Source organism: Schistocerca serialis, chromosome 9 (genome assembly GCF_023864345.2).
Source record: "Schistocerca serialis cubense isolate TAMUIC-IGC-003099 chromosome 9, iqSchSeri2.2, whole genome shotgun sequence".
Taxonomy (NCBI): Eukaryota; Metazoa; Arthropoda; class Insecta; order Orthoptera; family Acrididae; genus Schistocerca; species Schistocerca serialis.
The window spans coordinates 127,107,025-127,126,614 of record NC_064646.1 but is presented as its reverse complement, the minus strand read 5'-3'; the positions used below and the strand labels follow the sequence as shown (position 1 = coordinate 127,126,614).

The following is a 19,590-nucleotide window of genomic DNA, read 5'->3' as shown; positions in this document are numbered from 1 at the left end:
CGGCCTCGTATCACTAGCAGTCGAGATGACAGGCATCTTATCCGCATGGCTGTAACGGATCGTGCAGCCACATCTCGGTCCCTGAGTCAACAGATGGTGACGTTTGCAAGACAACAACCATCTGAACGAAGAGTTCCAAGAGGTTTGCAGCAGCATAGACTATCAGCTCGGAGACCGTGGCTGCGGTTACCATAAATGCTGCATCACAGACAGGAGCGGCTGCGATGGTGTATTCAACGACAAACCTGGGTGCAAGACTGGCAAAACGTCATTTTTTCGGATGAATCGAGGTTCTGTTTACAGGATCACGATGGTCGCATCCGTGTTTGGGACATCACGATGAACGCACATTGGAAGCGTGTATTCGTCATCGCCATACTGGCGTATCACCTGGCTTGATGGTATGGGGTGCCATTGGTTACTCGTCTCGGTCACCTCTTGTTCGCATTGCCGCCACTTTGAAGAGTGGACATTACATTTCAGATGTGTTACGACCCGTGGCTCTTCCTTTCACTCGATCCCTGCGAAACCCTACATTTCAGCAGGATAATGCAAGACCGCATGTTGCAGGTCCTGTGCGGGCCTTTCTGGATACAGAAAATGATCGACTGTTGCCCTGGCCAGCACTCTCCACATCTCTCACCAACTGTAAACGTCTGGTCAATGGTGACCGAGCAAGTGGCTCGTCACAATACGCCAGTCACTACTCTTGATGAACTTTGGTATCGTGTTGAAGCTGCATGGACAGCTGTACCTGTACACGCTATCCAAGATCTGTTTGACTCAATGCCCAGGCGTATCAAGGCCGTTATTACGGCCAGAGGTGGTTGTTCTGGGTACTGATTTGTCAGGATGTATGCACCCAAATTGCGTGAAAATGTAATCACATATCAGTTCTAGTATAAATATTTGTCCAGTGAATACTCGTTTATCATCAGCATTTCTTCTCGGTGTAGCATTTTTAATGGCCAGTAGTGTAATAAGAGAATGCGTTTCTGTGTGGAGAGGAAGTTGGCGCGGGGCACTTACCGGAGTCGGCGGCGCTGTCCTCGGGGCAGATGCGGCGGCCGTTGAGCGCGATGGAGCGCAGCCTGGGCACGGGGTCTCGCTCTCCGTACCGCACGAAGATGCGCACGGCGCGGGGCGGCCCCGGGCGCAGCCGCGTCTGCAGGTTGAGGATGGTGTAGCGCACGTTGTCCCGCGTAGACACCTCGCCCTCCCAGTTCTGCGGACACCGCGGCGGCCGTCAGAGCGCTAGGCGGGAGAAGGCAGCGCCGGCAACAGCTCAAATCTACATCTACATCCGTACTCCGCAATCCACCTGACGGTGTGTGGCGGCGGCCACCCTGAGTACCTCTATCGGTTCTCCCTTCTATTCCAGTCTCGTATTGTTCGTGGAAAGAAGGATTGTCGGTATGCCTCTGTGTGGGCTCTAATCTCTCTGATTTTATCCTCACGGTATCTTCGCGAGATATACGTAGGAGGGAGCAATATACTGCTTGACTCCTCGGTGAAGGTATGCTCTCGAAACTTCAACAACAGCCCGTACCGAGCTACTGAGCGTCTCTCCTGCACAGTCTTCTACTGGAGTTTATCTATCATCTCCGTAAACCTTTCACGATTACTAAATGATCCAGTAACGAAGAGCGCTGCTCTCCGTTGGATCTTCTCTATCTCTTCTATCAACCCTATCTGGTACGGATCCCTCACTGTTGAGAAGTATTCAAGCAGTGGGCGAACAAGTGTACTTCCTTTGTTTTAGGACTGCATTTCCTTAGGATTCTTCCAATCGATCTCGGTCTGGTATCTGATTTACTGACGATTAATTTTATGTGATCATTCCATTTTTAATCACTCCTAATGCCTACTCCCAGATAATTTACGGAACAATTGCTTCCAGTTGCTGACCTGCTATATTGTAGCTAAATGATAAAAGATCTTTCTTTCTATTATGAAACGTCCCCTTAGAAAAATTAATGAATTATTGTGCTGATAAACCTCTTACATTATTTGATTTTCAAACAGCCGAGCAAAACTGAACGTACTCAGACATTTCGCTCTTTCCCTATTCTGATTAACACTAAACTGACACACAATATTTTTAGCGCAGCGCAGTCTCACTTTTAATAATCCCTACAAAAGAATGGCCATGACTAACAATAACCTATACCTTTCACAAATCACTTACCTCATAAAAATCTTCTTTACTCAAACTACTGCAATACAGCGAGCGCCAATACTGCCAGCTAAATAAAAGATTCAAACTACAGAAGGCACTAACTACTGATAGGCATAGTTAGCAAATGAAAGATTTTGATAGAGAACAAACAATGTATTTACCTTAATAGTGTTCAAAAGTCATAATATATATATCAGTTCACGACATCCAGTCTTACAAATTTACTGTCTCTGATGGACACACGTCCAGATCATCCGCTCTCAAAACTCCGCCATCTCTCTCCCCACATCTACCACTGCTGGCGGCTCACCTCCAACTGCGCGACGCTACGCGCTGTTAACAGCCAACTGCCCAACACTACAATAGCAAATTCAAGAATGCCACCCAGCCACAGAATGCACACAGCACAGCCTGTTATTTTCATACAGAGCGCTAGGTGGCGGTGGCGTTACCAATATAAGAACCTAAACAGCCTACTTACACTATGTATTCGCAGCACATTACACTTGTCTACATTGAGATTCAATTGCCATTCCCTGCACCGTGCGTCAATTCGCTGCAGATCCCCCTGCATTTCAGTATAATTTTCCATTGTTACAACCTCTCGATATACCACAACATCATCCACAAAAAGCCTCAGTGAACTTCCGATGTTATCCATAAGGTCATTTATGTATATTGTGAATAGCAACGGTCCTACGACACTCCCCTGCGGCACACCTGAACTTCGGAAGACTTCTCTCCATTGAGAATGACATGCTGCGTTCTGTTACCTAGAAACTCTTCAATCCAATCACACAGTTGGTCTGATAGTCCATATGCTCTTTCTTTGTTCATTAAACGAATGTGGGGAACTGTATCGAACGCCTTGCGGAAGTCAAGAAACACGGCATCTAACTTGGAACCCGTGTTTATGCCCCTGTGAGTCTCGTGGACCAATAGCGCGAGCTGGGTTTCACACGATCGTCTGTTTCGAAACCCGTGCTGATTCCTACAGAGTAGATTTCTAGTCTCCAGAAAAGTCATTATTCTCCAACATAATACGTGTTCTAAAATTCTACAACTGATCGACGTTAGAGATATAAGTCTATAGTTCTGCACATCTGTTCGACGGCTCAAATGGCTCTGAGCACTATGGCACTTAACATCTGAGGTCATCAGTCCCCTAGAGGTTAGAACTACTTAAATCTAACTAACTAAGGACATCACACACATCCATACCCGAGGCAGGATTCGAACCTGAGACCGTAGCGGGTTCCAGACTGTAGCGCCTAGAACCACTCGGTCACAGCGGCCGGCCCGGCAACAGCAGCTCAGCTCTACAGCGTAGGCTCTCTTCACTCACTCCACTCGAGCAAAACAAACTTCGTAAGGATACAGTTGAGAAAGAGAAAAACGCCACCGTAGTGGAAAGCAATATTTCGGAACTTCCCGGAAGATGAAAAAAGAGCGCCAGACTGTAAATCGAACCCAGAACCTTACTTGTCATACCTTACGACCTCTCCTCACAGGTTTACTTTCCAAACTACACAAATTTTTACTCTTTCCAGTATCGATGATGATGACATCCAGCAGACACACAACTCTAATGTACTTAATTATGTGAAATGTGTTCCTTACACTTTACGGATAATGGAATGTAGTTGAATTAAATCGGGTGATGCTGAGGGTATTAGATTAGGAAATGAGACGCTTAAAGTAGTAAAGGAATTTTGCTATTTGGGGAGCAAAATAACTCATGATGGTCGAAGTAGAGAGGATATAAAATGTAGACCGGCACTGGCGAGGAAAGCGTTTCTAAAGAAGAGGAATTTGTTAACATCGAGTATAGATTTAAACGTCAGGAAGCCTTTTCTGAAAGTATTTGTATGGAGTGTAGCCATGTATGGAAGTGAAACATAGACGATAAATAGTTTAGACAAGAAGGGAATAGAAGCTTTCGAAATGTGGTGCTACAGAAGAATGCTAAAGATTAGATGGGTAGATTACATAACTAATAACAAATCAGTTTCAGGGCTGAAGAGCACAACAACAACAACCCTTAGCGGTTTGGGGTGGGCAATTATAAGTCAGTCAGTCAGTCAGGAAGTTGGCTTTTATATAGGGTGTTACAAAAAGGTACGGCCAAACTTTCAGGAAACATTCCTCACACACAAAGAAAGAAAATATGTATCCGGAAATGCTTACTTTCCATGTTAGAGCTCATCTTATTACTTCTCTTCAAATCACATTAATCATGGAATAGAAACAGACAGTAACAGAACGTACCAGCGTGACTTCAAACACTTTGTTACAGGAAATGTTAAAAATGTCCTCCGTTAACGAGGATACATGCATCCACCCTCCGTCGCATGGAATCTCTGATGCGCTGATGCAGCCGTTGAGAATGGCGTATTGTATGACAGCCGTCCACAATACGAGCACGAAGAGTCTCTACATTTGGTACCGGGGTTGCGTAGACAAGAGCTTTCAAATGCCCCCATAAATGAAAGTCAAGAGGGTTGCGGTCAGGAGAGCATGGAGGCCATGGAATTGGTCCGCCTCTACCAATCCATCGGCCACCGAATCTGTTGTGGAGAAGCGTACGAACACTTCGACTGAAATGTGCAGGAGCTCCATCGTGCATGAACCACATGTTGTGTCGTACTTGTAAAGGCACATGTTCTAGCAGCACAGGTAGAGTATCCCGTATGAAATCATGATAACGTGCTCCAGTGAGCGTAGGTGGAAGAACATGGGGCTCAATCAAGACATCACCAACAATGCCTGCCCAAACGTTCACAGAAAATCTGTGTTTATGACGTGATTGCACAATTGCGTTCGGATTCTCGTCAGCCCACACATGTTGATTGTGAAAATTTACAATTTGATCACTTTGGAATGAGGCCTCATCCGTAAAGAGAACATTTGCACAGAATTGAAGATTGACACATTGTTGGACGAACCATACGCAGAAGTGTACCCGTGGAGGCCAATCAGCTGCTGATAGTGCCTGCACACGCTGTACATGGTACGGAAACAACTGGTTCTCCCGTAGCACTCTCCATACAGTGACGTGGTCAACGTTACCATGTACAGCAGCAACTTCTCTGACGCTGACGTTAGGGTTATCGTCAACTGCACAATGAATTGCCTCGTCCATTGCAGGGGTCCTCGTCGTTCTAGGTCTTCCCCAGTCGCGAGTCATAGGCTGGAATGTTCCGTGCTCCGTAAGACGCCGATCAATTGCTTTGAACGTCTTCCTGTCGGGACACCTTCGTTCTGGAAATCTGTCTCGATACAAACGTATCGCGCCACGGCTATTGCCCCGTGCTAATTCATACATCAAATGGGCATCTGCCAACTCCGCATTTGTAAACATTGCACTGACTGCAAAACCACGTTCGTGATGAACACTAACCTGTTGATGCTACGTACTGATGTGCTTGACGCTATTACTGTAGAGCAATGAGTCGCATGTCAACACAAGCACCGAAGTCAACATTACCTTCCTTCAATTGGGCCAACTGGCGGTGAATCGAGGAAGCACAGTACATACTGACGAAACTAAAATGAGCTCTAACATGGAAATTAAGCGTTTCCGGACACATGTCCACATAACATCTTTTCTTTATTTGTGTGTGAGGAATTTTTCCTGAAAGTTTGGCCGTACCTGTTTGTAACACCCTGTATAGGCGTTTCCGACCGCAGCGCCGTATTCTGCTTGTTTACATATATCTGTATTTGAATACGCATGCCTATGCTAATTTCTATGGCGCGTTTTCAGTCACTGTTTCACCCTTATATAGGTAAATGTCGGAAACGCTAAAAAATGTATTTCTTTATTCTGTCCGAGAAACCAGATATCAATTTTCGGAATTACCTTAATAGCGACATTTTTCCAAAAACCTTCAACCCCTATTTCATCCTCTTAAAGTTCGAATTTCGAAAAAATTGTTCTTAAACGACGCCTGTACTATAAGATATGTTGTTTGTTGTGGTCTTCAGTGCTGAGACTGGTTTGATGCAGCTCTCCGAGCTACTCCATCCTGTGCAAGCTTCTTCATCTCCCAGTAGCTACTGCAAGCTACATACTTCTGAATCTGTTTAATGTATTCATCTCTTGGTCTCCCTCTACGATTTTTACCATCCACGCTGCCCTCCAGTACGAAATTGGTGATCCGTTGATGCCTCAGAACATGTCCTACCAACCGATCCCCTCTTCTAGTCAAGTTGTGCCACAAACTTCTCTTCTCCCCAATCCTATTCAATACCTCCTCATTTGTTATATGATCTACTCCTCTAATCTTCAGCATTCTTCTGTAGCGTCGCCGGCCGCGGTGGTCTAGCGGTTCTAGGCGCTCAGTCCGGAACCGCGCGACTGCTACGGTCGCAGGTTCGAGTCCTGCCTCGGGCATGGATGTGTGTGATGTCCTTAGGTTAGTTAGGTTTAAGTAGTTCTAAGTTCTGGGGGACTGATGACCACAGATGTTAAGTCCCATAGTGCTCAGAGCCATTTGAACCATTGAATCTTCTGTAGCACCACATTTCGAAAGCTTCTATTCTCCTCTTGTCCAAACTAGTTATCGTCCATGTTTCACTTCCATACATGGCTACGCTCCATACAAATCCTTTCAGAAACGACTTCCTGACATTTAAATCTATACTCGATGTTAACAAATTTCTCTTCTTCAGAAACGCTTTCCCTGCCATTGCCAGTCTACATTTGATATCCTGTGTACTTCGACCGTCATGAGTTATATTGCTCCCCAAATAGCAAAACTGCTTTACTACTTTAAGTGTCTCATTTCCTAATCTAATTCCGTCAGCATCACCCGACTTCATTCGACTACATTGCAGTATCCTCGTTTTGCTTTTGTTGATGTTCATCTTATATCCTCTTTTGATGACACTGTCCATTCCGTTCAACTGCTCTTCCAAGTCCTTTGCTGTCTGTGACAGAATTACAATGTCATCGGCGAACCTCAAATTTTTTATTTCTTCTCCACGGATTTTAATACCTACTCCGAATTTTTCTTTTGTTTCCTTCACTACTTGCTCAATATACAGATTGAATAGCATAGGGGAGAGGCTACAACACTGTGTCAGTCCCTTCCCAACCACTGCTTCCCTTTTCATAACCCTCGACTCTTATAACTGCCGTCTGGTTTCTGTACAAATTGTAAATAGCTTTTCGCTCCCTGTATTTTACCCCTGACACCTTCAGTATTTGAAAGAGAGTGTTCCAGTCAACATTGTCAAAAGCTTTCTCTAAGTCTACCAATACTAGAAACGTAGGTTTGCCTTTCCTTAATCTAGCTTCTAAGGTAAGTTGTAAGGTCAGTATTGCCTCACGTGTTCCAATATTTCTACGGAATCCAAACTGATCTTCCCCGAGGTCGGCTTCTACTAGTTTTTCCATTCGTCTGTAAAGAATTCTCGATAGTATTTTGCATCCGTGACTTATTAAACTGATTGTTCGGTAATTTTCACACCTGTCAGCACCTGCTTTCTTTGGGATTGGAATTATTATATTCTTCTTGAAGTCTGAGGGCATAAGATATACACCTCCATACTTCAAGTTTCTTCCCTTCTCTGCCTCACCCTTCATTAATGCCATTTGCGTTAGATTTGTGGACAGAATGGTGCGCACGTTTGTTTCGTGCTGTGCGAGTGCCGCGCTGGCTACTCACGCCCAGGATCTTGGCCGGCTTGTCGAGCTGCACGTCGAGTCGGATGCCGATGAGCGGCTCGTCCGTGGCCAGCATGACGGTGCCGTACCAGCGGTCGGGCTCGGCCTCGTCGCCCTCGTACGTGAAGACGCGCGGGCACGGCGAGCCGGGGTGTCTGCGCGAGCCCGCCTGCTCCTGCCGCTGGCTGCGCGACTCAGCCGCAGCGGGCGCCGCCGCCGCCGCCAGGCACGCCAGCAGCGCCGCGCCCAGCGCCAGCCTCCGCGTCTGCAACATTTTTTTCCCTTTATTGTTATTTTATACCTGCACATACAAACAGGTAGGCTGGCAGCAGCATTCTACGCCGCTCTTCAGCCTTAGAGGAGACAGTGATAAAAGACAGAAAGAACACTCAGAAATGACAGAATGGTGGGTGAAAGACAGTAGACATAAAATACAAAACATGGGGCCGTTCACACTCGACGAGAAATCACACCACAAACTGTTGACACGACGCACAAATATCGATGATTGCGATGACACATGGGAACGACGGAGCGTGACGGTGATCACTGAACACAAAACACGACGGCACAGACACGAGACACTGATAGGCGATGATCTCCGGCGCGCGTATGTCCACGTGACGTGTGCGAGTCCGAGGACCTGCCAAGAGGGGTAGAAGGGTGAGGGGGAGGGAGAGGGGAGAGCAAAGATGCCAATGGCAGAGGAGAGGGGAGGAGGAGTAGAGGGACGGGGGTAGGGCAAGCCCAGGGGAGGAGTGGTGAGAAAGGGAGGAGGGAAGGAAGGGGGAGAGAAGGGAGAAAGGGTGCCCAAAGGAATCAAACACAGGAAGAGGCAGGGAGGATCAAAGTTGGTAGGAGGGGTAGATGGAGGGGGGAGGGATCACCAGGGAGGGGGAGCTGGCGGAAGCCACCTTGGGAGAGGGCGTGGAGAGTGGAGAGATGGAGAGCAGGTGGGACACGGAAGTACAGGCGCGTCAGCGGACGGGGCCGGGAGAGGATAGGAGAGACCAGCGGTACTAAAATGTAGACTTTAACGGCCGGAAATATCATGTCCATTATAATTACCTGGGCTGTTATGCCGTGGTCGGTTGCTCAGTAGCGAGCCACTGTGTGTTGGACCTTCCATCGGGCTACGGACCCCCTTGAAGATGTCTCCCACAGTCGGAGACGAAACGTTGGGAATCACCACAGAATTCATCAACCGACCACGGCATAATAGCCCGGATAATTATAATGGACAAGAGATCAGCGGGTGAGGAGGATCGAGTTTGCGGGAGGTGTAGAGGAGCCGTATCCGTTCAAGGAAAAGGAGGAGGTGGGGGTAGGGAATTAGGTCGTACAGGATCCGCGTGGGTGGAGGGGAGACGGTTGCGATAGGCGAGGCGAAGAGGATGGCGTTCCAGGATCTCAAGGGATTTGTAAAAGGTAGGGGGAGGCGTCTGCAACAGAGCGCCGCACCGCTATAAGGCCGTGTCCTACGTGGGCGACAGAAGCGAGAGACAGCGCGCGACAGCTTCAGGCGACAAAACACAACCGCAGGTGTAGTTACGGAAGTGTCCTAAGTGAGCGACACCTGTGTCGCTGCCTGTCTCTCGCTGCAACTGGCGACGTTTGAATTCAGACGTGTTTGAATCTTGTCGCTGCAGCACGCGCGACACAGAGCGACAGCGACTTGTCTTCTCGGCAAAGCAGTGGAGCGCACGCGACGACAGCTGTCATTTACTGAACATCTGATTTTAAGAAAACTATTCGCTGAAAAAATCTGATTCGTCCGCAACCTACAGCTTGATATCCTTAAGTGATAAAGGTCAGAATTTATTTTCGTTATTCGTCATAGTTACTGTGCTGCACGAAATTGAGCACATGGCTGCACGAAATTTTTAAGAATTTGCATAGGTAAAATCACATTGTGTAGACTTTCCGTATAGTTCATTTAAGACCATACGTTATTGCGTATGAAATGTGAAATGTCCCCTTAGAAAAATTAATGAATTACTGTGCTGATAAACCTCTTACATTATTTTAGCGCAACGCAAACTGACTTTCAATAATCCCTACAAGACAATGGCCCTGACTAACATTAACCTATACGTTTCACAAATCACTTACCTCACAAAAATCTTCGTTACTCGAACTACTGCAATACAGCGAGCGCCACTACTGCCAGCTAAATAAAAGATTCAAACTATTGAAGGCACTAACTACTGATAGGCATAGTCAGCAAATGAAAGATTTTGATAGAGAACGAGAAAATGTATTTACCTTAATAGTGTTCAGAAGTCATAATATATATAACAGTTCATGATATCCAGTATTACAAAGTTACTCTTTCTGATGGACACGTCCAGATCGTCCGCTCTCAAAACTCTGCCATCTCTCTCCCCACATCAACCACTGCTGGCGGCTCACCTCCAACCGCGCAACGTTACGAGCTGTTAACAGCCAACTGCCCAACACTACAATAGCATATACTCCAACAATGCAAACCAACCACAGCCTTCATACAGCACAGTCAGTGATTTTCATATAGAGCGCTACGTGGCGTTGCCAACATAAAAACCTAAACAGCCTACTTACAAATGTAACCAATATATCTAAATTGTATTCAAAGTTCAGATATCGGTTGTTACATCCGCGGACGGGTCGCTCGCGTCGCGTCCGAACCTTTCCTGCGCTTCGGGAATCAAGTGGTCGTAAAAATCGTCGTACCTCGTGAAAGGTTCAAAATACTCAAACGACGATTTTTGGAAATCAGACCACGCAGAAAGGACTATTTTATCTGATTAACTTCTCATGGTTGGGATTCACAGTCATATAATATTTCTTAAAAGACATCATAGTCGTCGTTGACTGTATAAAATATTTATTGTTACTATTGCAATTTCGCCGTTATCGCCATTTTCAAGTAATACTGCAGAGTTACCTAAACAAAAAAATACAAACGTGAAGCACAGAGTGTATATACATAATTAAGCAAACATTTCATTAAGAAAGTAGCTCAATTATAAAAATTGAAGATAAATGTACATTACTTACATTCTGTCAGAATATAAAACGCCGCTGACTGTATAAAATATTTATTGTTACTATTGCAATTTCGCCGTTATCGCCATTTTCAAGTAATACTGCAGAGTTACCTAAACAAAAAAATACAAACGTGAAGCACAGAGTGTATATACATAATTAAGCAAACATTTCATTAAGAAAGTAGCTCAATTATAAAAATTGAAGATAAATGTACATTACTTACATTCTGTCAGAATATAAAACTATCTGACATGAGTACATGTCGTCGTCAAAATGCAGCTTTTTCACTGTGAGAGTCCCACAAGATCCGATGAGTACGACACTTATTACATCGTAATATGAGGTTAAATATGTACTGAACTGTCGATGTTACCATCGTTCTAATAATCTATCACACATACAAGTTCAGGTGCACTGACAACATGTGGAGCTGTCAGCCGGCGCGAAAATACATTTACTAAAGATATTGCCTATGCACGTAGCAAAGATAGTGCACACCAAGGATACAACTTATATGCTTTATATCGTGAAGTCTTTTCATCTGTCTACATCATACAGCTTACTAAATAGTGCTATGATTGTAATGGGCAGTAGGATAGGAGTAGGAGTAGGATAGGAATAGTATCAGACAAAATTGCACAGTTGTTTAAGAAAACCAACGTAGGGATCAGCTTTCACACAGACAATACATTAAATAAAAAATTCAGGCATGGAACAGATAGAAGAAACCAGTTTCCAAGATCGGGGGTTTACAGAATAGAATGTGCCCATGCACAAAATGTTATATTGGACAAACTGGGCGGGCATTTAACGACAGGTCTGCCTGCAGACAGAAAGGAATACCTCTACCTCTAGCAAACACTTAAATGAGAATAAACATATGGTCAGCAACATAGATTCATTCATTAAAATACTGCATACTGTGCCTAAAAGTAGAATCATGAATATTCTAGAAGAAATAGAGATTTACAACTGCATTAAAAATCGTCCCAATGACCTACTTAATGATCAAACTGATTTAAAAAAAAGGATTTTTAGATAATTTTCAGTCCGTTTTATGTACAAATGATAGATTGTAAAATGGCTTACAGGCGCAATACCTTGACATCTGATGGGAGTTTACCACCCTGACATTTTGTATAGACAAGCGAGTAAACGAGGTTAAAAAAAATTTTAAAAATACGTAGATGCTTCAAAATTATATTAGTAACTGTGTAATCTCATATCCGCTACCACTCGCAATGTATCTATTCTCTCATTTTATGCATTTTAGGATCGCCAGTTTTTATGTGATGTATCTGACCAGTTTTGTCCTAAATTATAAGTAACAAATTTTATCAGTAATCTGGTGTATTTTACTGTAAAGAAAAGTTTATGGACTATAACGAGGGAAGAAAAGCATACTCCAATGTATTTTATTTTTGTGTGTTTTATAAATGAAATGTAGCCTCGACATTTCATTGTTTCCGAAGCTTGTGATTTATTGTATCAATCTACTTCAACAGTAATTCATCGAATTTTACAGTTATTTTAGACACTTATCGAAAAACATTTTAAACAATTTCGCTGGAATAGTATACATATTTACTTAGTCCTGTTTGCTATAATAGAGCCTGGTTGAAGGATGCATCAAGTATTTGTGCGGAGGCATTGTGATGTTTTGTCAGAATTTGTGGTGCTGCACAGTGAATTCGATTGCTGGCGAGCGTTTTACGCAATTTATATTCGTAAAATTTATACGCATACAAAGTATTATATATCAGAACTCTGTCTTCATCTCATTTACATACCCTTAAGTCAATGTGAGAGCTTATTAACAGCCAACACAAGTATTATCCCCTATTATGTTATAAATAAATATTTCTATCCTACCCTACTGCCCATTACAATCATAGCACTATTTAGTAAGCTATATGATGTCGACAGATGAAAAGACTTTACGATATAAAGCTGATAAGTTGTATCCTTGGTGTGCACTAACTTTGCTACGTGCACAGGCAATATCTGTAGTAAATGTATTTTCGCGCCAACTGACTTAGCTCCAAATGTTGTCAGTGCACCTGAACTTGTATGTTGGATAGATTATTAGAACGATGGTAACATCGACAGTTCAGTACATATTTAACGACATATTACAATGTAATAAGTGTCGTACTCATCGGATCTTGTGGGACTCTCACAGTGAAAAAGCTGCATTTTGACGACGACATGTACTGATGTCAGATAGTTTTATATTCTGACAGAATGTAAGTAATGTACATTTATCTTCAATTTTTATAATTGAGCTACTTTCTTAATGAAATGTTTGCTTCATTATGTATATAAACTCTGTGCTTTACGTTTGCATTTTTTGGTTTAGGTAACTTTGCAGTATTACTTGAAAATGGCCATAAGGGAGAAATTGCAATAGTAACAATAAATATTTTATACAGTCAACAGCGACTATGATGTCTTTTAAGACTATTATATCAAATGATTAACACTCAATACGTTTTTGTAAACGCGTGAGCAGAGCGAAAACAAGATTCCCTATAACTTACACCATAAGGTTTTGTCCAAATTTTCATAGGCAAACAAAGGGAGAGACGCAGGTAAACGGGGTGTCAAAGTGACCAGCATGAGGTCTAGTTTGGCATGAAAATATTTAACTGCTTGAAAGTAATCAGGGTAATGAACGAAAACTTAATTAATAAGATGAAAAATTGAAATATTTCACGAAAAGCTGTTTTAAATTAAGTGTCAAAAATGTCATCTGTTCAAGACCTAGCTATTTTGCAGATAAAAAGATACGTTGGTGTGGTATTTAAATGTCAAAAAAGCTTCCTTCGAATCAAGTACGTCAGAAGGCAAACGAGGAGTCAGTAAGATCATGCTTTCTGAATAAAATCTGAAATTCAAAAATGGAACAAATCACTTATATATTATATGAAATGATTTGTGTAAAAGAAGTAATTATATCAGAGAAACGTTCTACTTGCCTTTGAATAATGCTCGAAATCATGAACAGAAACTGAGGTGCACCAAACGTTTCCCTAATATTTTTTATTTCATAATTTTAGACAAATCATTACACAATAAGTTTAACATTCTTTTCAAAAATTTTGTAAGCTTTACTTTTACAGACTATTTAGAGTAATTGAAACACTTGCCCTTAACACTGACTGCTGATGAATTACGTTCGCAACATGAAATATCAGTACAATTTCATGGTTCATTGTAATTTATTAGCAATTAAATGTGTTTGATATACTGGGATAGGTGTGAAGATCAAGTTCTTTGGCAATACCTTAAAAATATGCTTAGCATTGCAGTGTAAACAGTATACATATAACTTAGAATCCAGAATCGTAATTGAATCAGTAAAAATATAGGATTTGCCGGGAATCGAACTCAAGACCTTATCCTCGCGCGTAATTACGAACTGTATACGCTAAACCTACACCACTGCAACCTATCAACCATTTCTCTCATTGTTTGCACTAATGTTTATATTTAGCGTAGTTAGTCATGTAATAGTCATTCTTCCCCATTTATCGGCTGTTAAAAGTTCTTGATCGTGTAAAAAAAAAAAATCGTGTTTAATTTATTGATGAGATAGTTGAATGCTCCTCTGCTCATTCATGTGTATTCGAAGAACTTGTCTGGTGATCTTCGTAGTTGACGATACTTATGAAGTTTTCCATGCAGATTCCTCCATTTGTAAATTTCATGCAGAGTATTCCTTTCCGCTTTGTTTTTTTAAGTAAACCTAATTCTGTAGCCTTACTCTCCAGCTACGGTATTCTACAGATTAAGGACGCTGTTTTATAGAAACAGATGATTGGCTCTAAGCAGCCATCTTGTAGCGCGACATGGTCGCTCGAACGCAGGACACCCAAGGTTGTCGCCCGATGTTGCTGCTTGTCGCTGGAGCGTCGCGCATCCAGAAGTCGCCCGCTGTTACTCGCTTCTGTCGCTGACGTAGGGCACGGCCTAAGAGACTCGCAGTTGCGCAGCTGGCGACCTCGCTTGTCAGCGGCAGTAGTTCCCTCTATCTGTAACTACAACGATAATCTCTAAACCACAGCAGTGCCTAGTAGAGCATCGAAACGCCTTCACAACAATTCTCTATTACTCCACTCTCGAAAAGCGAGCGGAAAAAACCAACACCTATATTTTCCCGTGCGAGCTCTGATTTCCCTTATTTTATTATGGTGATCGTTTCTCCCTATGAAGGCCGACGTCAACAAAATATCTTCGCATTTGGAGGAGAACGTTAGTGATTTTCTTGAGAAGATCCCCCTTCAACCAAAAACGCCTTTGTTTCAGTGATGTTCCCCCCATATCCTGTATCATGTCCGTGACACTCTCCCCTATTTCGCGATAATACAAAACGGGCTGGCCGTTGTGACCGAGCGGTTCTAGGCGCTTCAGTCCGGAACCGCGCTGCTGCTACGGTCGCACGTTCGAATCCTGCCTCGGGCATGGATGTGTATGATGTCCCTAGGTTAGTTAGGTTTAAGTAGTTCTAAGTCTAGGGGACTGATGACCTCAGATGTTAAGTCCCATAGTGCTTAGAGCCATTTGAACCATTTGAATACAAAACGTGCTGCTCTTCTTTGAACTTTCTCCACGTACTCCGTTAATACTATCTAGCAAGGATACCACACCGCGCAGCAGTACTCTGAAAGAGGACGGACAAGCGTAATGTAGGCAGTCCCTTAAGTAGATCTGTTGCAACTTTTGAGTATTCTGCCAGTAAATCGATCTCTGATTCGCCTTCCTCACAACATTTTCTATGTATTATTTTCATTTAAGTGGTTCGTAATTGTAATTCCTAGGTACTTGGTTGATTTTACGGTCGTGAGATTTGATTGGTTTATCATGTAACCAAAGTTTAACGGACTCCTGTTAGCACTCATGTAGATGACCTCAGACTTCTCAGTATTTGCGGTCAATTGTCAGTTTTCGCACCATTCAGATATCTTTTTTAGATTGTTTTGCAGTTTCCTTTGCTCTTCTGATGACTTTACTAGACGATAAACGACAGTATCGTCTGCAAACAACCGGAGACGGCTGTTCAGATTGTCTCCTAAATCGTTTATAAAGATAAGGAGCAGCAGAGAGCCAATAACACTACCTTGTGGAACGCACGAAATCACTTCTGTTTTACTCGATGACCTACCATCAATTACTACGATCTGTGACTTCTCTGACAGCAAATCGTTAAACCAGTCGAATAACTGAGACGATATTTGGCAAGCTTGCAATTTGGTTGCAAGCGGCTTGTGAGGTACAGTGTCTAAACAGTTTCTGGGAATCTAGAAATACGGAATCAGTTTCAAAGCTCTTGTCAATTTCACTGAACACTGAGTAAAGAGCTAGTTGTATTTCACAAGAACGAAGTTTTCTAAGTCCGTGTTGACTCTGTGTCAGTAAACCGTTCTCTTTGTGGTAATTCATGATGTCCGAACACAATAAATGTTCCAAAATCCTGCTGCTTATCAACGTTAATGATATGCACCTGTAATTTCGCGGATTACTTCTGCTACCTTTCTTGAATGTTGGTATGACCTGTGAAACATTCCAGTCTTTTGAAACGGATCTTTCCTCGAGCGAGCGGTTATATATGATAGTAAGTACGCACATATTGCATCAGCATACTCTGAAAGGAAGCTGTTTGGAATGCTGTTTGTACCGCAAAATTTGTATTTATTAAGTGATTTAAGTTGCTTCACTATTCCGAGGATATCTACTTCTAACTTACTCATGTTGTCAGTTGTTCTCGATTCCAATTCTGGAATATTTACTTCGTCTTCTTTGGCGAAAAAATTTTGGAAGGCTATCTTTTGCAACTCTGTTTAAGCAGTTCTTTTATCGATAGTATTTCCATTGCTATCACGCACAGAAGGCATTGATTGTGTCTTGCCCATAGCATACTTTACACACCATCTGACTCTCTTTGACTCTATGACCAGCTAGCCACGCCGCTCTGTCTCACTGCTTCCAATCAGGCCAGCACACGCCGAGTGGCGACTCAACAGGCTGATTGTAAGAAAGCATGGCGGTTAGCTGCGTCACACTGCTGAGTCAGACGTAGAGGAAGACCGCGTGACCGCTACGGTCGCAGGCTCGAATCCTGCCTCAGGCATGGATGTGTGTGATGTCCTTAAGTTAGTTAGGTTTAAGTAGTTCTAAGTTCTAGGGGACTGATGACCTCAGAAGTCCCATAGTGCTCAGAGCCATCTGAACCATTTTGAACGTACAGAAAGTGGATCGAGTCTGCACACACTGCAGCTGTGTGGTCTATAAGTATACGCGCCATTTTCACGTGGATACGGAAGCCGCCGCAAGAGAGTGTGTCATTAGGCGAGGTACTGTCGGTGAACCTCAGCAACTTGCGGTAAGCTGCAGTGGTTAGATAAAAAAATTACAGCCTGTTAAGCAAGATCGTGGTCAGGTTAATCAGTGGAAAAATGTGTCTAACATCAATCTAAAACATATACATACATCATATATGAACAAAAGAGAAACACAATTACAATTAATAACAGCCGGTATAACTTCAAATGGCTCTGAGCACTATGGGACTTAACTTCTAAGGTCATCAGTCCCCTAGAACTTAGAACTACTTAAACATAACTAACCTAAGGACATCACACACATCCATGCCCGAGGCAGGATTCGAACCTGCGACCGGAGCGGTCGCGCGGTTCCAGACTCCGGTATAACTCAGGCAGACCTTACAGATAGGAAAACATTCAGACAAAAGATATTTGATTGGAAAGTTGGTTAGAGGGAAATTAGAGAACGGACAGGAGCATGGTGGTCTCATGAAAGAAAGAGACTTCATTCTGAAAGGATGAAACAAATTTGGGCACAAAGAAAGGCCAACCATCAAACGTGACATTGATGGATTGTACTTCGTGTGGTCCTAATGGGCGCATACGTAAATAAGAAAATAATAACAACGTACAGTCACCGGCAGCGTCGATATTTGCTTGGCATCTCCGACGCATGTGTGAAACCAAGTTTTTCGAGTATTCACAAGGAAGAGACCTCCAGATGTGTCGAATTTGCGTTGACATATGTTGCAAAGTTAAGATCTTGTTTCCCTGCAAATTCTTTTTGATGCAAGGCCATACATTTTCAATATGATTAGCGTCAGGCGGATGTCAGGTCAATCCATTACCCGCCATACCTTTTTCCTTTTGCCAGTCGCTACAAAGCCTGCTGCTGTGCTTCGGATCATTGTGCCCCTGCAGTATCCAATCTTCATTTCTGTCGGGAAACCAACGTTTGGCAGATGACTCAAACATATTTCATAAACGAGACACGTAAGCTGCACTCATGTCTAGTCTTGTGTATCTCAGCCAAGAATTCAAAGTCAACTAATGCTTTATCGACACTGAATGAAGGACAAAGGTTGCCTCTATTGGATGTGAAAGAACTAAGGCGGTATCTTTTACCACTTGTTTTATATTGCCGACCATGCTCTTACTTAAGAGACTGTACGTAAACACAGCCATAAATGCATGCCTAGCCATAAATGCAGATGCTAACCAAACCCGGAGATTGTTCTCTAGCATTTGACCACGAACGGCTACTGTGCAATGTCCTAAATAAGTTTCAAGTATGAGCCGTGGCTAGAGCAGTGTTCTGTGTAGTGAAAGCAGTATGTCAGAACTCAGTGCTCGTATGGTGGAAGTTCCTGTAGCAACGTAGCCGAAATGTTGGGTGTTTCAAGAGGCACCGTATCGAAGATTCATGACGCATACACTCACAATGCGCACGAAAGTGAATGCCGAGTGATCGTGACGGACGGCCAATGAAGAGAGCTGTGACGAAAAATAAGTGGACGACAGAAATGAACTGAACTGAACTGAATGTCGCACTCACGAACCTTGGAGTGGGGGGAAGAACAGGAAGTGAGCTCCATAAACAATGAATCTCAGGGCGAGCTCCAATTCGAAAACAATTCATCAGTGATGCACATACCCGTAACATGAAAACATGGTCCCGAAGGCATAAAACTTGGACTATGGGGTACTGGAAGAACACCATTGGATGGGATGAGGTTTATTTCACACTGTTTCGAACTTATAGCAGAGTTCACGCGCCAAGAGTCATAGTGGGCAGCCATGCCATGGGGTTCCATGGGCTCCGTGGTTACTGTGCAAGGTTGCATTTACATTTTGTCTTGTCAGGTGTATCCCATGGTGCAACGTCTGTACCCCAATGTGGGACGGTGTGTTCCAAGATTGCAGGGCCCTGTTCACACAGCTCACATCGTCCAGCACTGGTTTGTGAGCACGAGGAGGAACTGTCGCATCCACCACAGTCGACAGACCTCAATATTATTGAACCTTTGTCGTCTACTTTGTAGAGTAGGCGATGTGATCGCCATATACCTCCATCATCGTCACCCGCATTTGCCACTACTTTGCAGAAGGATGCTCCAAAGCTCCGTTAAAACATGTACAGGACCTGAAGTTACACATTAAGAGACGACTGGAACCTGCTTCGAATGCCAAGGATTTTCCAGTACCAGATTAGTCATGGTAATGAGTTTTTTTATGTTTCCATATTTTGGTCCACTCCTTGTACCTTGGATCAGCCAAAAGTAGAATAAGTGAATAGTGATGAACACCGGATATTTTTGAAGTTGTTGATTCAATTAGATTATGCCTTCTTTTAATCGATATTTTTTGACTGTCTACCCAAGCACAAG

General features: G+C 43.3%; 1 protein-coding gene across 1 annotated transcript in view; it reads right to left on the bottom strand.

The window, feature by feature from the left end:
• Positions 1–19,590, bottom strand: part of LOC126418995 (serine proteinase stubble-like) — a 349,220-nt gene that overhangs the window by 160,372 nt on the left and 169,258 nt on the right. Inside the window, exons 2-3 of the mRNA XM_050086041.1 lie at positions 7,852–8,115; positions 1,030–1,225 (exon numbers count right to left, since the gene is read on the bottom strand). Coding sequence (XP_049941998.1) covers positions 1,030–1,225; positions 7,852–8,115 — 460 coding nt within the window. The remainder of the gene's footprint in view (positions 1–1,029; positions 1,226–7,851; positions 8,116–19,590) is intronic.